At 42.0% G+C, this 25363-nt stretch overlaps 1 protein-coding gene across 2 annotated transcripts in view; it reads left to right on the top strand.

Moving 5' to 3' along the window:
- The window catches only part of MAP1A (microtubule associated protein 1A), a 546065-nt gene extending 526104 nt beyond the window's left edge, over positions 1–19961 (top strand). For both annotated transcript variants that reach the window (XM_078683312.1, XM_078683311.1), the window contains exon 6: positions 15013–19961. In XM_078683312.1, coding sequence (XP_078539438.1) covers positions 15013–15168 — 156 coding nt within the window. In that variant the 3' untranslated portion in view covers positions 15169–19961. The remainder of the gene's footprint in view (positions 1–15012) is intronic.
- Positions 19962–25363: the final 5402 nt, after the last annotated feature.

Here is a 25363-nt window from a genome sequence, read left to right as displayed (position 1 = left end):
CTGTACTACCTGCTACTACAAGAGATATATCTCTCCCAGCTGGAATCTTCAAAGCTACAAAGAGGCTGGGTTGAGCAGGTGCTGTATGCCTTTGGAATGCAATATAGAAAAGGCGAAGTCACAATCCTGGTGCATAAGAACTTGCCAGCGAAAATATGCCCATCATAGTTGGATCTCAAGGGCAGATAGGTTTTCATCATACTATCAGTATAATCTTCATATGTGATACGTGGTTCCATCTATGCCCCTTTGTCAGCTAAGCATATTTACTATCTGACCGGTGTAGACTGTTGATCAAATTCAGATATGCCAAAGTCATCATTGGAGGTGACTGGACTATTACTCAGAATCTGCTCATGAATCAATCAGTACCTCTGGAATTTGTCAGACAGGCAGATAGAAAAAAAATGTAATTTCTACTAGCTGACCACTCTCTTCTAGATTTCTAGTGCTTGCTGCACTTAAGGGATACACAATATACATTTTTATCATGTGCACATGGGACCGAGACCAGGGTTGAATATTTTATGATATCTTACTCAACCTTGTTGAGATTGCAGGACTGTGAGATATTGGATAATTGCCTTTCAGATCACTCAGCACTACAATTGATACATTAATTAGTTATTCTTACTCTTCCATGCCAGTACTGGAGAATGCCTGGCTTAAAATTCAAGGAACATAGAGAGAAAGAAAAACTCCCACAGATTTTAAAGAACTTTATGCATCTCAAAGAGCTCACTATGCATCCTCCACACAAACACTTTGGGCCTCATGCAAGGCAAGCACAAGAGGGCAGATAATGAAGATAACAAAATGAACAAAATAAGGCAAATACGGATGTTCCTAATACCTTTCCTGATAGACTGAACAATCAAACTGGCACACTAGGCCCTAGTGTCTGCGACACTCCTATTGTTACATTAGAAAACTGGCCTATGCTTAACATCGATATCGTCATTAATCTACTCAATACGATCAAATCAGGTTCGCCTAAAGACCCTCTGCCATGTTCAGTCCTAAAACAACTTAATAGGAAAGCTATGGCCGTTATCACTGACCTTCTAAATGCATCTCTTCAGGAAGAACATGTGCCAGATGAATGGAAACATGCAATGATCCATCCGTTGTTGAAGAAAGCTGATGCTGACCCAAACCTGCCCTCCAACTTCCGACCAATTTCCCTCCTGCCCATTTTTGCAAAAATACTAGAGAAACACGTTCATCGGTCTCTCACGGAATTTATAACCACACACGACTTGCTGCCCTCCCATCATTGCAGACGCAGACACGAGCGGGAGTACATGCCCGATTAAGTCGGCGTTCGATACCACGGAGTGATCCCCTTCAGACCAACTCTGGACTTATTGCCGAGCTACCGCATTAGATACTACGGAGCGATCCCCCTAAGACCACCTCTGGACTTTTTTGCCGAGCTACTGCATTACGTAGATACGGCCAAATCCACCACCTGCGGGCCGGTCTCGACCTCCACCGCTCTCTCAATTTCACAAATAATGAATATGACCCACGGCGACGAAAGCCCCTCACAGGAAGAGCAATAATCATAACGGTTGCCCGCCCAGTTCCATGTCCTGATGAAGACCCTGCTGCAAGGGCTGCACTAATCCCTGCGTTTACATTGAGGGTCGAAACGTCGACAACTGTCCCGATATTTGTCACCTCCATACCTAATTTGACATTATTTGCAGTTCTGGAGTATGACATGTATGTATTGCTGCATTGAACCATTGGTCCTATTTTTGTATTTGAATTAACATACAAATGTAATCCTGTTACTCAGGTTGATTTTACTGTCACAACTCCCGTACCACACCATCCTCACTTAATCACTTCCTCCTTCCCCCCTTGGGCACTGTACAACCTACGATACTTTGTATATTCGTTATACCTATCCTCATTGTGAATTAAAACAATGTGGATTCATTTGTTGTTTTTGAAAATTATTTGTGTGAAATGGTAAAATCATTGTTGCTTCCACACTGGGACCCCTTTCTCTCAGTACTCCCAACAATCAGGCTTTCACTCAGGCTTCTCTACTGAGACTACCTTGCTAGGTGTAACAGAGAGCATCCGAGCCTTGATAGATAGAGGAGAAACGGTGGCACTTGTGCTCCTTGACCTCAGTGCCGCATTTGATACGGTGTCACATGCGGTACTTATGCAAACACTTCAATCTATAGGCATTCGTGGTGCTGCCATTAACTGGATTAAATCATTGTTAGAAAATCGTACTTTTCAAGTCTTCTCTCAATCTGCCTGTTCAGACACCCTGACCTTCAAACACGGAGTACCGCAGGGCTCGATTTTGAGCTCGCTACTTTTTAACTTGTATATGAGCCCGCTGGCTAAGTAGTAGAAGAGACTGGATTGCTAATGTTTTCCTATGCTGACGATTCTCAGCTTCTCTTCTCTCTTTCCTCTGCGGAAAGTGATAATCCTTCTACCTTAAAACTAGGATTGGTAAGGATTGCAGGGTGGATGCAAGAAAACTTTCTCAAACTGAACGGTGATAAGAACGAGTTAATTGTCCTGGGAAAAAATAAAGAACTTTGGGGACCCCAACATTGGCCATCTGAAATGGGTACTCCCCCGATTCAAACTACGCAGGCTCGAAATCTTGGCGTCATCGTCGATGACTCGTTGAATATGCAGCAGCAAGCTTGCTTTGCTATATTAAAATGGCTAAAAAAGATCTGCTGGATGCTACCCGAACACACTAAGAAAACGGTCATCAATGCCTTAATAACATCTAGGCTTGATACGGCAATGTGTTATATTTGGGGGCAAAAAAGGCAACGATCCGCAGACTACAAACAGTGCAAAACGCAGCGGCGAGATTACTATGGAAAATCCCTATTTCCTCATCCACCTCCAAATATATCCGATAGCAACATTGGCTAAGAATTGAGAACCGGATCAAATTTAAATCCCTGTGCTTTATGCATACGATCTCCACAAAAAAAGCCCCTAAGTATCTACAAAAACTAGTGCGCCCCTACCATCCCTCTCGGACTCTGAGATCCGCAACAGCCAATCTTTTTGTCATCCCTAAAATAAAACTATCACGCATGGGTGGTAAATCCTTTGCATTTCTTGGACCCTCACTTTGGAATACTATGCCACACGCATTGCGTTCTGAGGTGAGCTATATGAAATTCAGGAAAGCCTTAAAAACCTGGATATTCAACATCTAAAATGCCTTGTCCTGTCATCTACTACTGAATCATAAGCGCGGGGAAACCCTTGGTTGGGTAGCTGTTGCGCTATACAAGTTAAATAACTAAATAAAATAAATAAAAGGAATCAGCAATATGCTAACATTAATTGGCCCAGGCTAAAAAACTGATGAAAGATCAAGTTTTACAGAGCTTTCTTATAAAAATAGAACTTCAACTGCATTTACAATGTTAAAGTCTCTTTTTAAAGATAAATGTTATCTTCATTCTTTGTTTACCCCAAAGACAGAGTGGGCCCTAACCAGACTTAAATTTAAATGATATGAACACAATGAAAAAGTGGGCAAACTGCTGGCATTACAATTGAAGCAAGAAGACTCTGCCTGATCAATCCCGGCTATCATCTGCAAAACAGGACCCATGCTCCGCAACCCGTTACAGATTACTACAGAATTTGCAATCTTTTACAAAATATTATACATCCCAGAATAAATTCGCAGAAGCAAATTTGATGGGGAAGAATTCTTCCATGGTCTGCACCTACTGCAACTTAACAAGGAAGTGATTATTGAATTGGAGGACTTAACGAAAAAGTAAATTGCAGAAGCCATTTAAAATATGCCAGTGGCTAAGGCCCCTGTAGAAGATAACCTTCACTTTGAATTCTTCAAAATCAACACGAAAACACGCTCCTCAACACTGTGCAAAATCTTTAAAGAGGTAGGTAATAAAGGAGGAGTCCTGCATGAATTAACAGAGCAACCATTTGCCTTCACTAGAAACCAGACAAAGACTCAAATCAATATGGCAGCTACAGACTTATCTCCCTGAGAAACACCGATGTCATAATGGTTCCAAGATTGCCGAAATGCATCTCTTTGCTTTTACCAGAACCGGGCACAGTTCACACCAGGGAGAACCTCCAATCATCACATGAAGACCATCTTTAACCTAATGTGGCATGAGAGGCACGATCAAGATAATAAACTAGCCCTCTACCTGTACATCAAGAAGGCTTCTGATCACATTGTGGTTGTTAGACACACTTTAGTGTTCATATTCTCTAGATATGGTGCTGTTTGTTTCCCAAAATGAAAAAATATTTATACCTTACGTTATAGTGAATGTTGACATTAATCAAAGATAACTAACAAGACAATTAATAAAATGATCATTAAAAAGAGTAATCATTCATTTGCATCAACAGGATAGTTTACCATATTATTTAGATCATACACGATACGATTATAGTGTTTACACATAATATGGCTAGTGACACAACATCAGATATTAGCGCTGGCAACGTTCACCAGTGCTTGAGAAAACAACACAAGTGTAAAAACGTTTACGAAAAAAGATTTATTATTCTAAGATGCAGTTCCAGTTCCAAAGTTTGGAGATGCAAAGTTTAGCAATATCTATCTATTTTTATTTATTTGATTTACCTCCATACTGTACTTTGGACACAAGATTAGAGCAGGGGGCTATGGCACAGTTTTTGGGGACATCAAACGATGTAATACATTTGTAGTAGACTCCACGGAAATCCTTCAAGCTTAGTATCCTTGACCGGAAGTGAGGATGGCGTTTGACCGTGGTGCTTTGGGGGTCAAGATGGGGAACTGAAGGGCCTGTGTATTAGAGCTAAAGAGAAGGCTATTAAACTCTAAAATTGTGGGCCTCCCAAGCAAATAGTGAGAAACAAATGACATGGGTATTTCATTGCTGGTTCCAAAAATAGTATGACACTTGATGTCTGTAATTCAACGTGGAAGAATAATAAGTGATTTTAGTGATGTCACGTCAGGAAAAGAAAGGAAGAGGGAAGTTAACTAGTTCATATCAGTACCTTCATGGCAAACAGTGAAGGAGGAGGCTGTTGTTATGGTGTGAGAACCAAACTTAGTATGCTTTGTTTTAAGAATTTTGAAATTGGGACACTGATAGCTAGGGTCGGGATATCTTTCCCAATTGGCAGTCCCAGATCTCCGACTGTGTTATTAGTAGAAATGGATCAATCAATGCTTTCATGAAGCGCAGCTTGTCAAATTTGTGACTGAGGCTGGACCCTTACCTCTACCCGATGAAGCTTCACAGTAAATGTGAAAATCCGTCTACCAGGCCCAATGTGCGGCTGCAGTGCACCAGGTACTATTCCATGGCACATCTGTGTTGAGATAATTGTATTTCCATATATCCAGCTGGATGACATCATGTATGGGGGTGGTGTGTACTGTACTTGGCTTCCTTATGATCATACAAATCATGCAGCACATTTTGTATATCTAGTGTATTGGATAGGACCTCATTGTTCTCATCAGCAGGTTATACATTTTGAATTTAGGCAGCTCATTTAATCATCCTATTAAAGCACAAAATGAGACTTGCTTCTTTTTTCAGTAATAGTGGCTATGATATGTTATTTTTATTTGTAAAGTGCATTAATCACCCGAGAAGGTATACAGGTGCTTGGGCAGGTGTGTGGTCCTCACGATGTTTATACGAAGAGCCAGGTATTCATCTTCTTGTGGAACTCAAGGAGGCTCTGGTGTGGTGAGGGAGGTTGTTGCATGCCTTGGATGCAATGAGCAGTACCTTCAGTTTTGCTTTTGTGGATGCGGAGAATGTGTGTGAGTGAGAGTGAGTCAGAGCGTAGGTGACTGGTGGGTTGGTGAAAGTCTATGCGGCTGTTCAGGTATTTTGGTTCGGTGTTGTGTAGGGCTTTGTATGGGCCTGTAAGAAGTTTGAATTAGCTGCGTTTGTGAATGGGGAGCCAGTGAAGCTTCTTGCTGGGCAGTATGATGTGAGTGTGGCATGCGAGGTTGAGTATGAGTCATGCAGCGGTGTTCTGGATAGTCTGCATTCAGTGTAGGAGTTGTTTGGAGATTCCGGTGTACAGTGTTGCGGTAGTCTAGCCTGCTGTTGATGAGTGCTTGCTGGACGGTTTTTCTAATTTTTGGAGACAATCATTTGAGGATCTTTCACGGCATACATAGGATGTGGAAGCAGGAGGTGAATACTGCGTTGACTTGAGCCGTTATATTGAGCTTATCATCTAGTATGATCGCTAAGTTTCTTGCGTGGTCTATGGGTTTTGGCCCTAGTTCTGACAGCCACCAGGTGGAGTCCCATGGGGAGGTCATGTTGCAAAAGACCAGTACTTACATCTTGTAGGCCGTTGGTTTGCATCCAGTCTCCTACCATGATCATGCAATTGGTGAAGTTGGTCCTGCTGGTGGTTGTCTTGTCCATCAGGAAGAGGATGAATTGGGTGGCACTGGCGTAGGAGATGACGGTGATATATTGTGATTGGATGATGTTGGTGAGCATTGTTATGTATGTGTCGAGAAGGGTGGGGCAGAGGGACGATCCCTGTGGGACTTGGTATATCAATCTCTTGGTAAATTCCTCAGACACATCATCTCCCCAACATGGACTAAAATCATTAACTCCTCCCTCATCAAAAAACCTGATGCTGACCTGAATTACCTTAATAATTACAGACCTATTACTAACCTTCTTCTCATTGCCAAAACTGTTGAAACATGTGTGCTCTCACCACTCACAATCCCATTGAAAAATTCAACCTATAGGACACCTTCCAATCTGGGTTCAGTAAAGGCTGAAGTACCGAAATTGCAAGCCTGAACATCATTGATGACTTACACAAACTCTGGATGCTGGTGAGGCCTGCCTCATAATCCTCCTAGACCTCTCAGCAGCTGATATAGCCACCCACAACACTCTTTTAAACTACCTCTGACAGCGTGCAGGCATCAACTGTACTATTCTTCTGTGGTTTGCCTCATAGCTGAACAAAAACTTCAGCAAGAAAGACCATATTAACGTTTCAGCAAGAAATACATTCTGCACGCTGAAACACCTAAAAAATAAAATAAAACCCTACATCCCACTTGAAGACCTAAATACTGTAATGCAATCCCCAGTCCTCTCTAAGTTGGACTATGCTAATGCAATGATTACCAGTATTACAAACTACCACCTTATCCCTATGAAATCTACTTTCAGCACAGCCGCTAGACTTCTCTGGGGAATGACACTCCAATCACATCACTCCCACACTCAACTGGCTACCACTCGAAGTGAGAAGCATATTCAAAATGTCTTGCATTTCCCACAAAGCTCTCTATACTGAAAAACAGAATATCTCACTAACAGACAATCAAAAACTGTCCAAAAGAGATCTCTGCAAAGCTCAAACACTGTACTCCTTATTCTGTTTAAGTTTAAGAAAGAAAAATCACTCACCCACTCCTTATCTGGGAATGGGCCTAAAATGTGGATCGCTCTGCCACAGGATCTACGTGACAATCAATCATTCCTTTACTTCAGAAAAAACTGACATTATTTCTTCTCAGCAAATACTGAACCCACCCTCCTTAAAAAATCATCTTGCTCTGATGATTTTCCTTCTCAGCCATCAATGAGCTTTACCATAACTACCTCTGGGAAAATCTGTTCCACTATTTTTCTAACTTGTAAAATAACTTTCTATTGCTACATCTGAACTATATCTCTATGTTATATTACCTCCCTGTATGCCTAATATTTTCATTGTATATTCCCTGTAATTGTTCTTTGTGCAAAGTCTTTAAAGAGCTCTGATACCCTTGGGTCAAGTTTACGCTATATAGAACTCTAAATAAAAAAAAGCGTGGCAGCCTGACCCTTGTAGATACATTTGTGAGCAGATCCTTGTATGTAAGTCTCATGGAGTCTTCTGATGAGGATGTTATTGGAAACAGTGTCGAAGGATGCAGAGAGGTTGAGCAGTATGTGGATCACTGTTTCTCCTTGGTCCAGGATGATTCGAATGTCATTGTTGAGCTCAATGAGTGCTGTTTCAGTGCTGTGGTTCTTCCTCATCACTGACTGAGTGTTGTCTAGAAGATGGTGAAGATCGAGGTGGGTTGTGAGTTGCTTGTTGAGGGCCGTCTTAGTTACTTTGGCTGGATAGAGGGTAAGGGAGATAGGTCGGAAGTTGCTCAGTTGATTTAGGTGGCCTGTGGGCTTTTTGAGGAGGGCATTGATTTCCACAAGTTTCTATTCATCCGGAAAAGTGGTGGGTCATGATGGAGGTGTTCATGATGTGGGTCAGGGTTTTGCTGATTGGTAATATTCCCAGGCTGTAGATCTAATGAAGGCATTGGTCCATTGGGGCTCCTGAGTGGATGGTCCTCAAGATTGCAGCTGTGTTGTTTCTGGTAAGAGTCACCATTCAGTCAGGTGGCTCTCTTGGTTGGTGGTGTATAGGTTGGCAATGAGTTCTCTGGGGTTCGGTTGGCGTGCAAAATTGCTGAAGACGTTTGCGATTTTGCTACGGAAGAAGTTGGATAGGATGTCACAGAGTTGTTGGGAGGAAGTGATGTTGTTGACAGTGGCTAAGGGTGAGGTGAAATCCTTAACGAAAATGTCTCTGCAGCTATTGAAGTTTCATACAATGCGGTCAACAAGTGCTTTTTTCTTGGTGTCTCGTATTTACTGATGATAGCGTCTGAGTGCAGCCTTGTAGGTAGTTTGGTCTGTGGTGTCATGGCTGGCTCTCCATTTCCTCTCTAGCTTTTTACAGTGTCATTTGGTGTCTTGGTGGTCTCCTGTTTACGAGCTGGCCACCTGTTTGATCTACTATGCTTTTTGAGTTTGATGGAGGCAAGGGTGTCCTCCCAGTTCTTGATTCAGTTACTGATGTTATTGATGTCCTTGTCGAAGTTGTCTGTGGGGCTAGGTTGATCTATGCTGAACCAGTCTTCTGTGATTTTGCCCCAGCTGCGGCTTGGAATTCAAAACCTGGTAGGGATGTTGACTTGAGGTATGTTGATTCGGAAGTGGATGATGGAGTGGTCGGTCTATGTGAGTAGTGTGGTGGAGTTGATTTGATGCTGTCGCTTGTGGTGAAGATGGGGCCCACCACGTGCCCTGCGGTGTGTGTTGGTGCTGGGACGAGCTGGGTGAGTCTGATGTTGTTCAAGCATTCATGGAGTGCTGCGGAGCACGGGTTGTTTCGATCTTCCTGGGGAAAGTTGAGGTCACTGAGGAGAATGTAGGTTCTGGAGTTAATGGTGAGCAGAGCGGTGAAGTTGGTGATGAGGTTGGTAAGGGTAGTTTGGATTCTGGGTGGTTGGTAGGTGAGGTTTCCATTCAGGGTGACGTTATCTGAGATTTGCAGCTTGAAGTGAAGGTGTTCCATGAATAGGATGGCATTTTCGGGGGATGTTGCGCATTTGATGGATTTCTTGTAGATAATAGCGAGTCCTCCACATGGTTTGTGAAAGCTGTTCTGTCAAGTGATCTTGTAGCCCGCTGCGATTGCTGTGGTGATGTCGGGTGCTGATGAGGGGTTGAGCCAGGTCCCTTTGATGAAGAGGATGTTGGGTGCATCGCTGCTCAGCAGGTCCCATATTTCAGTTGTGTGTTTTCTGAGTGATTGTTGAGAAGCTTGCATGCGAGTGAGTGTTGACTATAAATTACCTCCTCTTGGGTTGGGTTTGATCACTTCTAATACTGTCCATTTTAGGTCATTTTCACCATGAGCATGTGTAGTGAATTGGTTGACAAGTGGGCTTGTAATTTCTTGTACCAAATACAGGATTTATGTTGAATTATGTACTTGCAGACTTCTTGGTTGGTATAGCTTGTTGCCAGGGCATATGATCCCATACACCATGTTGTTTGTCTTACAGTTTGAGAATTATGCATGAGACCATTTTATTGTATTCAAGTAGAATTCAGTCCCTTAAATTGTTTGTTCACAAACAGTACAGGTGCCACACTTATGATCTCCTTGTAGTGGAACATAGTGCCAATGTTCTCTAAGTCTTTTTGCAGACGCTTCTGATGGCAGAAGTGTCTGTACGAGCTCCTTTTCTATGCTGAGAATTTTATTGAGAGCAACTAGTGTTTTGTTTGATTAGCATTCTAATTTTGATAGAATTTGCCAATTTTGGTTGATTACTTTTTTTAATTGGTTTTCCATGGGAAATAGGTAGACACATGAATTAGCCTTAGAGATGCCAGTTATTTGTTTTGAGGTTTGGATTAGGCAGGATTTAAGCAGAATTTTGTGCAAAGAATGCACTGGCTTTATCAGGTACCCATGGCAGCAATCAACAGCAATGGTTTTGGATTGGTCCATTTTTAGATCCACAGAGAAAGCCATTAAGAGTGTCCTCCCTCACCACTCATTTCTACTAGCTCTGGAATCACTGGCAGCCAAAATCATCCAACAATCAGAAACAATACTTGCCCCCTTTAAACCAAAAAACAAGTTAAACGATTCCTTTATGCTGATGGCATTCTCTTGCTGATGCAGTTCTCTTGCTACTGTCCAAACCTGCGGCCGAGAAGATGGCCGCTTAGCACCGGCGATCCAGTAGACCGCTCCTCTCAAACTCTGCACTTTGCCCTCTACACGTCCTACCTGCACTGCCCCGGCCCAGTGAACATGATTGCGGAGGTGGCGGTGGGACCTCTTGGTGGCATCTCTCTTCTGCCCAGGTCTCCTGCTGACCAGCAGCCTCTGTAAGCCGCTCATGTGGCCCTCCTCGGGAGGGCCTGAGCCTGCTGCTCAGGCATAGTGGAGACTCAGGGGCAGCGTCACTCAGCCTGGGAGGCCCCATTGAACCTGATTGACGCCACAATTGCAGCCACCACCTAGGTCTGTCTGGGGCCTGTGAGGGACAGGCATCTGCTATCGGGCTGCCAGCGGGGCCGGCCCTCTGTGCGTAGGCCGCAAACTTCATACATTGGCATCCCGGGAGCTCAGCCAGGGCATGCTTCAGCTGCTCCAACTCCATTACCTGTGCTTGTGGACTGCAAGGCCACTTCTGTTCCCTTGGGGGGCTCAGATGACGAGACCTGCCCGGGTCTTTGACCACTGTTGTGCAGCCTGGCTGGCATCTTCCTGCATCTGAACCAGACCTCCTACCCTTGCCGCAGAAGCCTGGAGTCTACTGGCTGTGCTCACCCCCGGTGCATGATAATTGTGAGCGTCCTCCTTGCTGCATCCTTGAGTCTCGGGTTCTGCTTTTCCCCCAGCCCCATCACCATACACACCGCTTGGACTTGGAGCCCGGGCAACTAACTTCCACTCCCATTCCACAGTGGAGGACCCTCTGTTGCCTGCTTCACTTTGCAAATTTCGACGACCTGACATGGGCCTTTGTGTGAGCCTGACCTGAGATCAGACGGTGAGTGGGAAGCTGTTGATGCTAAAGCCATTCCCCCCATTTCAGTTGTTGGTCACATTAAACCCTTCGGCCCCTGTGTTAATTACACATTCTCCCTGTGGGAGAAAACACAATTCCTCTTTCATACCACACCTTGGAGTCTCTCTGTTTGCAACTGATCACCCAGCACGAGGTACTGCTTCTTGCAGCCAGCCTTGTCTTTCCTCCATCATGGGCAAAACAGGCAACAAACAGGTAAAGCTTCAATTTGAGCGCCGCACTCTGTGGCTCAGGGTGACGTGCAGGGCACTCGGGTGAACCAATTGCAGCCATGCTCGAGGAGGTTAAAGATAGTCTGAAATCAATAGATAGAAAAATAGATACCTTACTTCCAGGCTGAATAGATTCCAGGAGCATATGGATTGGCATGATAGAAGACTGACCGAGGTTGAGACCAAAGTCTCTGACTTAGAAGGCATGCAACAGCAACTGAACAAGACCCTGACCACCACCTTACGTAACCTGAAGGCAATCAAGCCCAGTAATGAAGACCTCTAGGGCCGTTCTCGCCACAACAATGTACGCATACTGGGTAAACCTGAATCTGAATCTGCCACTCCTAGTAATATGGAAAACTTTGAAGAAAAGGATACCTTATTTGGGTGCAGTAAATTCTCAATGGCCTAATTGTAGAAAGAGTGCATCGTTCTTTGGCTCCCAACCCAAACCTGAGCAACACCCTTGACGTATAATTGCGCTGCTCCTTAACTACAGAGATCATGACCTCATACTGCGCCTCAATTGGGATATACCAGATGTGCAACATGAAGGCTTCCATATATCTTTTTAACCTGACTTCACCCAGGCAGTCCAGGAAGTTCACAGATCATTACTGAAAGTCAAGAAGCTTCTCTGATCCAATGGGGTAAAGTATTCAATGCTATGTCCCGCTAAGCTCCTTCTGGAGCATAATGGCAAGACTCTTTGCTTCTCACAGCCAGACTCAGCACAGAATTTGCCGAACATTACATGAACATTGAGGAAGCCATATCCACGAGATCGCCCAGCCTCTGTCATTGTTTTGATTGTACCGCTATTTGTCTTCTTGTCTTTCCAACTAGTGTAAGTTGACCTGGTCCCCTCCCAAGGCATCAGCTCTATGGATCATGCCTAAATCTGCACTCTATCGTATCCCCCGTAGATATGTCTATTATCACTTAAGTCAGGTCCGGCTGGATATTGTATCATTGCGTGGACACTTATGAGTTTGTAATGCTGATAGTACATTTGTTGATGTAATGCAGTGTTATTATGCTTTTCTGGTTGTTTTCCTCCTTTTTACTGTTTCACTCTGAAAAATTTAATAATAAAAAAAAAACTGAGGTCTCAATCCTGAATGCTCTAGACCTGATTTGCAAATTTGGAGGATTCTCTGTCTAAAAAATAAACCGGTTGAAGTGTGACGCATCACCTGAGCAAATACACTCTAGCTTCTTCTATAGCAAGGCAGTTGTTCCAATGATCTGTGAGCATAATAAAATACTTAGGAATTCATATCGGCTATGTCTACAAGCTCATTGTTCGCGAAAATAAAACACCATTCTGATAGACAATGATTGCTTATCAGGAAGGGTACATACTATCAAAATGGTAGTGGTGCCAACATTGAATTAATATTTAATGTGCCTCCATTGAAGTTTCCACATTAATTGTTTCAGTACATAGATAAAATGATCAAAGACTATGTGTGGGGCACACATCACAGTTCAAAATTGGAAGGTACTACAACTTCAGGTGGTCTCCGCCTTCTCTCACATGAACACATATAGCTCACCATCTTGCACAGTTAGTAGATTTTCTCCTTGTAAAGCTAGAGACCCCAGACTGGTCCAGAATCACAAGCATGCTGGCTAATCCTAAACCTTGTCAACCGGCAGTCAAGAGCCATGCATTCAACCTTCCTACGCCTTGTTTTTGTGTGCAGCTAAAAAATTGCAATGCATAAGTGTCTCTTGAGTAGTCTCAGAAAAGATATTTGAGTAAAATACTGAAATGATTTGTCTAGATGCCATCACCTAGTGAATCTGCCATGAAGTTCAAGAAAAAATTCAAATTTCTGTGTTTTTCTGTTCTCTATCCTGTACGCCCCACTCCGGCTTCAATTTGAACACATCTGAACTTTTCTTGTAACGATAAAAATATATGTAGAAATGCAATTGCTGTAACACAGTTTACATTGAATTTGCATGTTGCTCATCACACATCTACGAGATATGCTTCACTGCATAAAGGAAAGAAAAAAATAAAGGGCCCTGGACCCAAACCCGCTAAGCCTACACCCCCGGCATTACCCTTTCTGGGGATTCTTTAAACTCTGTGAGCGCGGTGTTAGTGGGTATTCTGAGCGGACGTTCCACTGAGAAATTGGTAATTTCGGGTGTTTCTGAAATTCCAGGTCCGATTCACACTGTAATTCCCCGCAGTTTAGTTGCTAGTTTTCGGTTGTGTTGGACAGCGGGGGAAATATACAGACTCCATTACAAGTTCAGGCTCACTCCTAATGAGATGCTATGTGTTTCAAGTTATTCACGTTGAAGAAGTAAGAGATGTATTTTTAAATACTAAAGAAGCTTTAAAGGAAAGTAAGAAAATTAGTAAATGTTAAAAAAGCACAGGGGAAATATTCAGACCAGGAGCACATTTATTTCTTGCTTTTATCACATTTTTAACGGATTGGGTGCACCCGAACTGGGTAGGACTGCGCTTTACATTAAGGCATTATCAATACGCTTGCGCCGCCCCACTATCTATATACAGTGATGTAACTCAAAAGGATGGGGACCCACTGGATGATCCGGCGTGGAGCCCCTGAGACTTCCATTTATCACAAATATTAATCATATGGCTGATAATCGCACACACGAAAGGGTCCTTGCTACTATAAACAGCTGCACAATAACCTTCTAAAAGAGTTAAAAGGAAATGTGTATACTGCCTAAAACGCACATTTTCCTAAATTGTAGCCGCAGTGGTATAGTACAAATACATTCTCAGCTGCTCTGCAGCAAGCCCAACATGGTGTTTCAGCGTTGCAAAACATGGTTTCCTCAGGTCTAAAAATAGCTCTAAAATGGAGAAACTGAGCCGCCTCGTCCCTTGAGAACGCCTTTCTCTGAGTTTTGGCTCTTGCCCTTGAAATCAACAAACCGGTGTTTGTATGGCATGCGGTACAGAAAAATATAATATATTTATGAAAACACATTCAATAATATCCTCTAAAAGCTTGAGATGGGTGTAAAATGCGTGGAATTCATTTGTGCTTCACTTCAACTAGAAGATTGTATTCTCCAAAGATAAGCAAATCTAATATATATATATTGTTTTAAATAGATGAAAATTATATTGTTTAGGCTCCAGGATAATGCTAACGACGTCATCCATGCCTAGACAGCACCACTGTGTGATGTACACGTTTCCTTTGGACTTCCAAGGTTAATTATTGTGATTGCTGTCTGAGCTAGATTAAAACTGGAAAAATAAAGTGTTAGGCGTGGCTATGATAGTTGCAATGCGGGCTTGAGCAGATTGTTGGCTTATCTAAATCTTTGTCCTTTTTTTGTTTCTAGGTCACGTTAATTCCAACCCATGACACAGAGGTGACACGTGAGTGGTACCAGCAGACCCATGAGAAACAGCAGCAGCTGAATATTATGGTCCTGGCGAGCAGCAGCACGGTCGTGATGCAGGACGAATCGTTCCCGGCATGCAAGATCGAGTTCTGAGGCGCCTTCGCACCCATCAATCTTATCCAGTCCACACGTAGTGCTCTGCATACACCATAGTATCCAGTCATAGTACAGCGCTCCTTTGGTTCGAAACATTACTTCTCGTTGCATCGCGTGCAAGGAATTCCACCTCTTCATCCAGAAAGACCCTGGATATTGGAGAAGACCATGTTGGATTCTTGAAGGAGCTGTGCTGAGATCAGAGGCCGCATAATGGGCAGTTATCTTGGAAGGCATTTTTTATTCCTTGGTTATTCTAACTTTCTGTATCATGCTACATAACTGTCCATTGGTCTGATACAGGAGACCTGCTCTGAATGAGACCCTGATTGCAATGCCATTTTGATTTGTCACATGTCTGCACCGATCTGCATGCAGTGCTGAGCATGCATGGTGGCGGTTGCATCAGTGATGGTGTAAATAGAAGCCTGATGTGGTAAGAGTTTAGGAGTTGGGGATGAGTCGTTTGAATGATTCTCATTCCCCATATACCTGGCATATTTTTCAGTGGTGATATTTTGGAATCATGCGACCGTGACCAATGCAAGCTATCGACAAGTCTCATTTGAAAATCCAACATGAAGAATTTAACTGTGCTTGTCATCTGTTTTGGAAGTTCAAAAAACACTGGTCATGATAAGGTGTGGCCCCAGCTCTATCCGACGGATAGGACAGTGACTTTCGAAGAAGCAAAAGGCCTCATCTTGGGTCACTGAATGCCGAAGCCAGAGACACTGATAATCTTGTACTCCATAGATGAAGTATCATAAATACAAGGTTGGGTTGGTTAAGGATCATGCTGTTAGTTTGAAAGAGCACATTTCTAACCTGCTAACCTGAGCTTTGCACTTGTAGATGCTAATCTTGTACTCTAGTTATAGGATTTCTTTATGGTACCAGTGGACATTTGAATAGAGAAACGCATTAGCTAGGTGTTCAAATGTACACAAGGGGCACTCCCTCCACACGTACAGCTTGAGTACTGTGCACCCTAACATTTTTATTTCGATTGACATATCCTAGGAACCAAAGGATTTCCCTTTGAGGAATGGGGTGGCCAGGGCCAGCGTGTCAGCATTAAAGGTTTTGTGCTTTTGTGGTGCTTGATGTGTTGCCTAATTTCCTTCTTTATGGTGAAGATTGGTTTTGGAACAATAGTAAAGGATGCTGTAGGTCTCTGTACTGAGAACGCGGCAATGAGAGTAAGACAGGCGCCTGACTTTCCAACATTGTGCCTGTGCGCCAATACTGTGGGATTTTAGAGGCAGGCATTGACACAGACATGGGTAAAAAAGCACAAGTTGGAGAGTACTGCCCCTTCACCTGTTTCTCCTGGTCCCCATGCCATGAGAACTCATTTGGTGATTGTTATTGTTATATTCCCTTGCCTGTACAATAAGAATGTCTCCTTTGCCAGGGCAGAGTTTGCTGGTGTGTTTAGTGGGTAACAGCCCATTCTTGTCCCCTCTTTCTCTTGTATCTTTTTGTAATTGGTTTAAGGAGGCCTACATTATCTCCACAAACATTTCCTTATATAGATGACATGAATTGACCCATGGTTACAAAGGGGGACATGTTGTTTAAGATGCATGCAGAAAACTCAAAACTGATGTCACGCATGCAAGACTTTATTCACTGGTCTACCATTCAACCCAGGGACCATCTTGTCACGATTAGTTTTCATAAATCGTGGCACATATTTTTTTTATTGAACACAGTCAGACACCGGATAATGTATTTGCATTCATATCCAGTCTGGACATTGGCAGTCAATTTAACACATCATTCCCAACTTGTCTCTGTAAAGAAGGTTGCCCTATTTCACGGCTGTTAAGGGGTGCCATGCAGATTCCAGAAATATGGGTCATTGAAGCTAAATTAAAAGCTGAAATGTTAAAGCTAAATTGCAACCAGTTACTTGTTTTAAATATAGACAGTCTCTACCTGTTTGACTTCACCTTGTATCAGATATATCAACGGGGGCTGCACTTCACCTGCAGTCCCCACTGCACTTGCTATTGCACCGAGTGGTGTCACCAAGAGCACATCACAGTCATGGCTCACAACTTCACAGGAAGTTTCAAATCACTGAGGATTTAAAAATCCTAAATAGCCTTGTGAGATCCTGCCATAGGCACTTTCATAACTATATTTATTAATTAACTGATAACAGCAGAAGTTCTCCTTTAATGGCATGAGTCACTTGTGTTAAAAGATGTTAAAGCGAATAGCTGTTCTCTAACAGATCCATGTATAGATTAATGCCATGTCTTGTGAGTCCTTCCAGCATAAAACCCTCCCAAAGGATCAAAGAGAGCAAGAGAAAGAAGTGTGAGTATAAACTAGGGGCTATGTAAATGTAACTGTACCTTAAGATGATACACCTCTATGAAGTAAAGCTTCTCGTTTGTACACACCTACTGCTGCAGGCCCCACTCTGGCTTTGGAATACCTTGAGTTATGTCTCAGGTCGGTTTGCAGTGCCTACCTGGGACAGAAAGCTGCTAAACGCTACAGTAGATCACTCCATTATCAAATTAGTACCGTTCTAAAAGCTGCTGTAAGGGAAAATTGCGCCTTAGAAAAAGGAATTGTTAGTGTACTAAACAGATTGTTTATATTTCAGTGTTTATTATGTGCTGTCTAATTTATATATTTATGTTAATGTTTTCCAGAAGCTAAGCTATCTTTTTGTAAAGTTAATATAATTTTTAATTTATCATGTTTAACACTAAGCAGTATAATTTAACGGTTCTGTTCTCAGACAACATAATTTTATTTGTACATGGTTTAGATGCTGCATTTGTAACGAACAAAACTTCTGAAAAAGTTTATTAAAATGTTTATAGTTGAAATTTGGTGTTAGTGTTCATGGCAGCAACACATACCGATTATAGCCTTCTGTGTGTATGACAGAAGAGAGCAGGCACGCCATTACCGATACTGATTTGGTCTCTATTCTCATAAGGTAATGTTTTCAGTGTGAAAAAATGTGTCAGAATGGCCAGCAGGAAAATGTCTGTCATTGCCTTTCATAGCATTACAGGTCGATGGGTGAAATCACTGTTCATTCATGCCTACGGACAGCAAGCCCTTGGTAAATTGTTGAATGCTATGTGTGTAAGGGGAGGTATATTGCAGAGGTCATACATTGGCTCAGTGTACCAGAGAAAAGCCTTCAACAGAACTAAAGCCAACAATGTGGAAAGTACGAGTGGCAAGAGGCAGCCTTTGGACACCATTGCAGTAAGCAATGGCCTCCCCAAATGTATGTATTGAGATGTGTATGTATTGTGTCAAATGTATTATTTCAAGATTTGATGTTTTGTTAGGAATGTATAGGGTTCTAAAGCCTAGAGCCAATGTTCTTCGGTTCGTTTGTGTTACTGCACTGCTCCAGCTTTGGTAGGTCCAAAGCATTAAATTCACAAGAGTTTCCGAGCCATTTGAGCAAACGTATTCCTTAAGTTCAGAACAGATTGCTTGTGTCTGCATGTCTACGTTACCGCAACAAGTCATACAGCACAGTGATGAACGAATGTGTGTGCCTAATGCACATCTCAATTTACTCATGATAAATCATTCCAAAAATGCAGCATGTTCCATTTGTTTGATGTTCCTTACAGTGTTTGGCCTTTGTTACTTTGCTGGGCCTTACGGCCAAGCTTATGTACTGCAGCTCCATTGGCTAATAGTCAGCTACCGATGCCTGGAGGCCTAGTGCACTCAAGTTATGGGTCCCCACAAGGAACAAAAGAGTTTGTCCTCCATATCTGTAAGTCTATTTTCTCATACGAGTGTCTAGGCAGTAAAGCTAATGCACTAATTGAAAAAAAAATATGAATGTTTCTCTAACCTTAAACTTGAAATACAGTTAACACAAAGAATTATAGGTGTCCATGCTAGTTTGGCACCATTTTGCACCACAAAGGACCATACGAAATGGTGAATTTGTAAGACAGCTACAGGCAAATGTTACAAAAGAATGTAAAGAATTATGACTCTAGATTGTTCTTTGTTGCCCAATATGAAAGACCCGTTAAAATGCGAATGTATAAAAGAGTGGGTTCAGAGCTGACCAAATTATTTTTTCCTCCTTAACGATCTTCGAGCACAACCCGTCGCCTAGCGAATTTCCCTGCATCTTCCTTTGCAAATTTGGAAGAGTAAGAAGCTTTTTTAACATAAAAAAGTAGCTAAACTCTGACCTTAACTGAAAATGGTTAAAAAAATTACAATGGTTTGAATTAACTTGTTGATACATTACTTGAGGAATGCAGGTAAAAACCAAACCAATAACTACCATCGAATTGAAACACTAGGTCATATATATATACATATATATATATATATATATATATATATATATATATATATATATACTTGTATATGTACATACATATATGTTTATATATATGTATACATATATTTAAACATTTAATATCAGCGTTTGCTTGTTTCTGCATGTGGACTATAATGCGTTATACTTCTGTATGTAATAGATAAAATGAATACTATTTTAAAATATATATTTAAAGTGAACATGTCTTAATTGTAATGAGATGGCGAATTGTACTCCTGATAGCTTTGTTCTATGCTGGATGTTATATAAGCAGGGCCCTGACATTTATTTCTGTTCTGCATCATGTTACAACAAAACATTACTTCTTGAAGGATTTTTCTACCTTTGGTTACTTTTCCCCTTCTCTGTGTGCAATATTCTGTAACTGAATTACCGTAAAAGGGAAACAGCCCGATACATTAACAATAAAACATACATTAATGGAAAACGTGTGTATAACTCTCTTTCATTGCATGTGTTGATTCCCTTAAGGCAAAAGGTATAGTTAAAGTTGTCCCTACAAATACTGTTTCATTTTTTCACAGTTAAAAAACAATAATAGTAAACATTTGAAATGCAAGAAACACTGTCTAGCCTTTTGAAGTAGGCCTCACTCCACCCTATGCATACAACAGCAGGTTCGCCTAGACCTATGAGCTAGTACCCAAGGTTGTGACACAGCAACATTGATCGGTGATATCTCCTAGGTAATTTTGTAGAGTTAATAATCGGGATATTGTGGTCACAAAACCAATGAAGATGGTTACCGAAGGAAAATGGAGTGGGGTCAATGAAAGGTTTAAGAAACCCTGCATTGGAGTCCAGAAGTCTATTCCTAATCAGGTCACATATTTAGCTTGCAAACACCTTCCATAGAATACCCAACTCAAGTGACCCATTGCCTGACAATTGAAGGTTTTACGGATGGATTTTAACCATTTGTTTTTCATAAATTCAACATGTTCAACCCCTCTTCCCTATATGAAGTTTACCAGCCATAAATTAACATAATCTTGGCAATAAGCCCAAGCACTGCAGACATACGCTTTTGGGCAGTTACATGTAGCTTAAATACTTCAGAGGAAAGAGCAAACTGTGTTATTAGAGACATGGTCGGGATGAAAAACAGTCTCATTTCATTAGATGCAAGTGTGTACCATAAAGGATCCTACAGAAAGGTGTCATCTTAACTATTTATTACAAGTGAGTTAAATATAAAGAGAAGCCGTAAGGTGCTACATATCTCACAGAAATATACATCATGGCCCAGATGTAGGTAAAAAATATTTACCGATTCTTAATTACCGAATTTTACCGATTCGGTAATTAAGAATCGGTAAATATGAAGGGTGGACATGTAGGTCCATCCAGATGTGCATTTTACCGAATCGGTAAAAATCGGTATTTACCGAATCGGTAAATACCGACCGGTAATGCTCCATTCATTCCTATGGGCTTTGAAGCCCATAGGAATGAATGGGGCATTACCGGTCGGTATTTACCGAATCGGTAAATACCGATTTTGACAAGGGTGCAGGGGGTGTCACTTAGGCCCAGATGTAGGTAAAAAATATTTACCGATTCTTAATTACCGAATGTTACCGATTCGGTAATTAAGAATCGGTAAATATGAAGGGTGGACATGTAGGTCCATCCAGATGTGTATTTTACCGAATCGGTAAAAATCGGTATTTACCGAATCGGTAAATACCGACCGGTAATGCTCCATTCATTCCTATGGGCTTTGAAGCCCATAGGAATGAATGGGGCATTACCGGTTGGTATTTACCGAATCGGTAAATACCGATTTTGACAAGGGTGCAGGTGGTGTCACTTTGACACCCTCTAGCACCCCCAAAAAAGGGTCGGGGGCCATATGGCAGGCATACCTGCCCTAAGGGCAGGTCTGCCTGTCATATGGCACAGGTGTGCTTGCACACATGTGCATGCACACCTGAATCGGTATTTCACCATCAAATTGAATTTGATGGTAAAATACCGATTTCTTAGGCCTTGTGGGACTCATAAGAGTCCCACCTACATATCAATTTTACCGAATCTGTTAAAATACCGATCGGTAAATTTACCGAACGGTAAATTTACCGATTCTGCCCCCTACATCTCAAAATCCTTTTACCGGTCGGTAACGGCCGAATTCGGCCGTTACCGACCGGTAAAACCCTACCTACATCTGGCCCCTGGACACCCTCTAGCACCCCCAAAAAAGGGTCGGGGGCCATATGGCAGGCATACCTGCCCTAAGGGCAGGTCTGCCTGTCATATGGCACAGGTGTGCATGCACACATGTGCATGCACACCTGAATCGGTATTTCACCATCAAATTGAATTTGATGGTAAAATACCGATTTCTTAGGCCTTGTGGGACTCATAAGAGTCCCACCTACATATCAATTTTACCGAATCTGTTAAAATACCGATCGGTAAATTTACCGAACGGTAAATTTACCGATTCTGCCCCCTACATCTCAAAATCCTTTTACCGGTCGGTAACGGCCGAATTCGGCCGTTACCGACCGGTAAAACCCTACCTACATCTGGCCCCTGGACACCCTCTAGCACCCCCAAAAAAGGGTCGGGGGCCATATGGCAGGCATACCTGCCCTAAGGGCAGGTCTGCCTGTCATATGGCACAGGTGTGCATGCACACATGTGCATGCACACCTGAATCGGTATTTCACCATCAAATTGAATTTGATGGTAAAATACCGATTTCTTAGGCCTTGTGGGACTCATAAGAGTCCCACCTACATATCAATTTTAACGAATCTGTAAAAATACCGGTCGGTAAATATACCGACCGGTACATTTACAGAATCGGTAAAATTACCGATCGGTAAATTTACCGAATGGTAAATTTACCGATTCTGCCCCCTACATCTCAAAATCCTTTTACCGGTCGGTAACGGCCGAATTCGGCCGTTACCGACCGGTAAAACCCTACCTACATCTGGCCCCATGTTAGGCAACTTTACATTATGAAGAGTTGTAGTGCAAGGTGGATTTGTAGAGGCTGCTTGTCACACCTTGATTGTATGCAGGCTCTATCTTCAAAAATCTGCAAGTATACTTGCATAAAAATGAGGGTCCAGGGGCCAGATGTAGGAGGCCATTTACCGACCGGTAACGGCCGATTTCGGCCGTTACCTACCGGTAAATGGGTATTTGTGATGTAGGGGGCCTATTTTACCGATTCGGTAAAATTACCGAATCGGTAAAATACAGAATCGGTATTTTTACCGATTCTGAAACTGCCAGATGTAGGTGGGACTCTTCTGAGTCCCAAAGGCCTTACAGATTCGGTATTTTACCACCCAATCCAATTGGGTGGTAAAATACCGAACCCAGGTGTGCATGCACATGTGTGCATGCACACCTATGCCATGTGACAGACAGACGTGCCCTTAGGGCATGTCTGTGTGCCACATGGCACACACGCCTGTATTTGGGGTGCTAGAGGGTGTCAAAGTCACACCCCCTGCACCCCTGCAGGATTCGGTATTTACCGATTCTGTAATTACAGAATTTGTATTTCCCATTGATTCCTATGGGCTTCAAAGCCCATAGAAATCAATGGGAAATACCGATTTTTACAGAATTGGTATTTCAAATACCGATTTTACCTACATCTCCCACCTTCTATTTTACGGATTCATAAATACCGAATCGGTAAAATTCGGTATTTATGAGTCGGTAAAATAGAATTACCTACATCTGGCCCCAGATCTCTTCATTTGCATATTTCTAGCATGCTGGCTTCTCACATACACTTGATATTTTTTGGGAGAGTTTCGAAGCCCTTCCAAGCAGTAGGTTGAATCTAACAATACTGGGTATCAAAATGCTTTTTTCACATATGTAAGGGAAGCTATCCAAGCTGCCATTCTAACTTTAATTGTCACGTTGGAATATATTTGGTCTGTACCCAACGAAATCGCTGCAAAGTAGAATGGCAAGCTAGTTTGCCCTTTCCTTCTTACTTCATTTGATCACGGAGTGTATTGTGGCAGAGGCCAAGGTGCCACCAGCACCTCTTTTAAATTGATTAAAAGCTGGCTTTGCAGCTTTATCCAGATGCACGCATTTAACTCGTATATTCGAATGCCCATTCAGTAGTACTGTATGTGGCATCCATGTTCATAGAGAATTGTTTCTTAAAGCTCTGCCCTTTCCCTACTCATCTGACAAATTTCTAAGAGAGCAGCTGCAGTATTTGGGTTAGTGGTATTCTGAGACCACAATGCAATATGGCAAAATATGGTTATAAATTATTGTGAAAAAGTGTTGAAATAGATAGAATTATGTACTTTTTACACATTCTGGTACTATATGGCATCGTGGAAGTGTGTGTTAGGAACCAAACATTCATTTAGCACCACACAGTAAGGTTGAGAACAAGTCATTAGCCACACAAAGTACGCTGTGGAAATGTTGAATCTTGTCACAAGAAAATAAACTTTGAGGTTAAGTACCATCTCTCCTCTGTATTTAATTTGAAGTTTAATTTGGTTTAGCTATGTCAACATTTCATTAAACTATAAACTTATGCAAAAAAATGTAAAAAACTGCCAGCAACATTAATCTTTTCTCCGAATTTATTGGGTCAGTTAAGTCTTTGTATAATAATCATTCCGCTAGAATATTGATCAATAACCCTCATTGAAAAGGTCAAAATAAGAAGAGATTTGAGACAGGGGTGCTGTGCTAATTGTGCCCGTAGAACAGGCAATCAGGGCAAACAAGAATATAGCCCGTTTGAATGCCCTGGGTACATGAAAAGATTGCATTATAAGCCAACGATTTATTACTTTTTACTACCCACCCTCAGCTAGCTATTCAGACATTACAGCATCTAGCAGGTCAGTTTGGGTTATACCATCAATCAAGAGAAGACTGAGATTATGGCTTGGAATACAGAAAGTATCAATAGGCCTGTGTGTCCGCAAATGAGATATCTGGCTGTGGGTATCTCTCGGGCTCTGGATTCAGTACCCTAAAAGCATCTGGACAGGGTTGCGCTTGATATTAAGAATTATTTTAAGAAATGGTCATACCTTTCGTTGTCTATTTTTGGTTAAGTCAACTTAGTACAGATGTATATTCTCCCCAAACTGACCTTGTTATTTAATTGAATCCCGCTAAATTTGCCTCCCTTCAGATAATTCAGAGTGGTGTCAACAGTTTTATATGGGCTAGAAAAGGGGTGAGGATAACTTGGAAAAAAATTGAGGAATACATTGAAGAAGGGAGGGTTACAGATTCCAGATGTTCAACTGTGTTGTTTAACTTTTCAGCTGAAAACTTGCAGGATGCTTCTTGGAACACCAACTGACTCAGAAATGGGAAAGTTGTTTTTGGCAATGATTAACAGCCTGAATAGTACCAATGGCTTTCTATATAGGTATGACTCTCCTAAATATTTTTTTAAAAGTTAGGCTGAATATTTAAAGAGGTCTTAAGTGCTTCTCTTATATCTTCAAAGTGCGTAAAATGGGAATCTAATTCATGTTAATGGCATGACGTCCTGGGACGAAGTCTCCCGTAGAACACCAGGCAGACATTCTAAGTTCAAATATATAGAGCACCATTCAAGGTTCCTTGCATTAAAACGAGATGGGAACCCTATGAATTTGAATTCGAAAGTGGAAGGAGACTTACATACAAGCGGAACAATAAAGAAAGAGGTTGCAAATTGCAAGATGGTATGAACTACTGTGTGATGCTGAGGAGAAGGGGAAAGGACCAGCTTACCAGAAGTGAACTCGGTGCTTGCCAAGTGAAGAAGTGGAAACATTAAGGCAAGTATCTTTTGAGCTTTTATATACTATTGTT

Source organism: Lissotriton helveticus, chromosome 3_1, assembly GCF_964261635.1.
Source record: "Lissotriton helveticus chromosome 3_1, aLisHel1.1, whole genome shotgun sequence".
Classification (NCBI taxonomy): Eukaryota; Metazoa; Chordata; class Amphibia; order Caudata; family Salamandridae; genus Lissotriton; species Lissotriton helveticus.
Note: the sequence above shows the minus strand (reverse complement) of the source record. Positions and strands in the feature narration are given on the sequence as shown.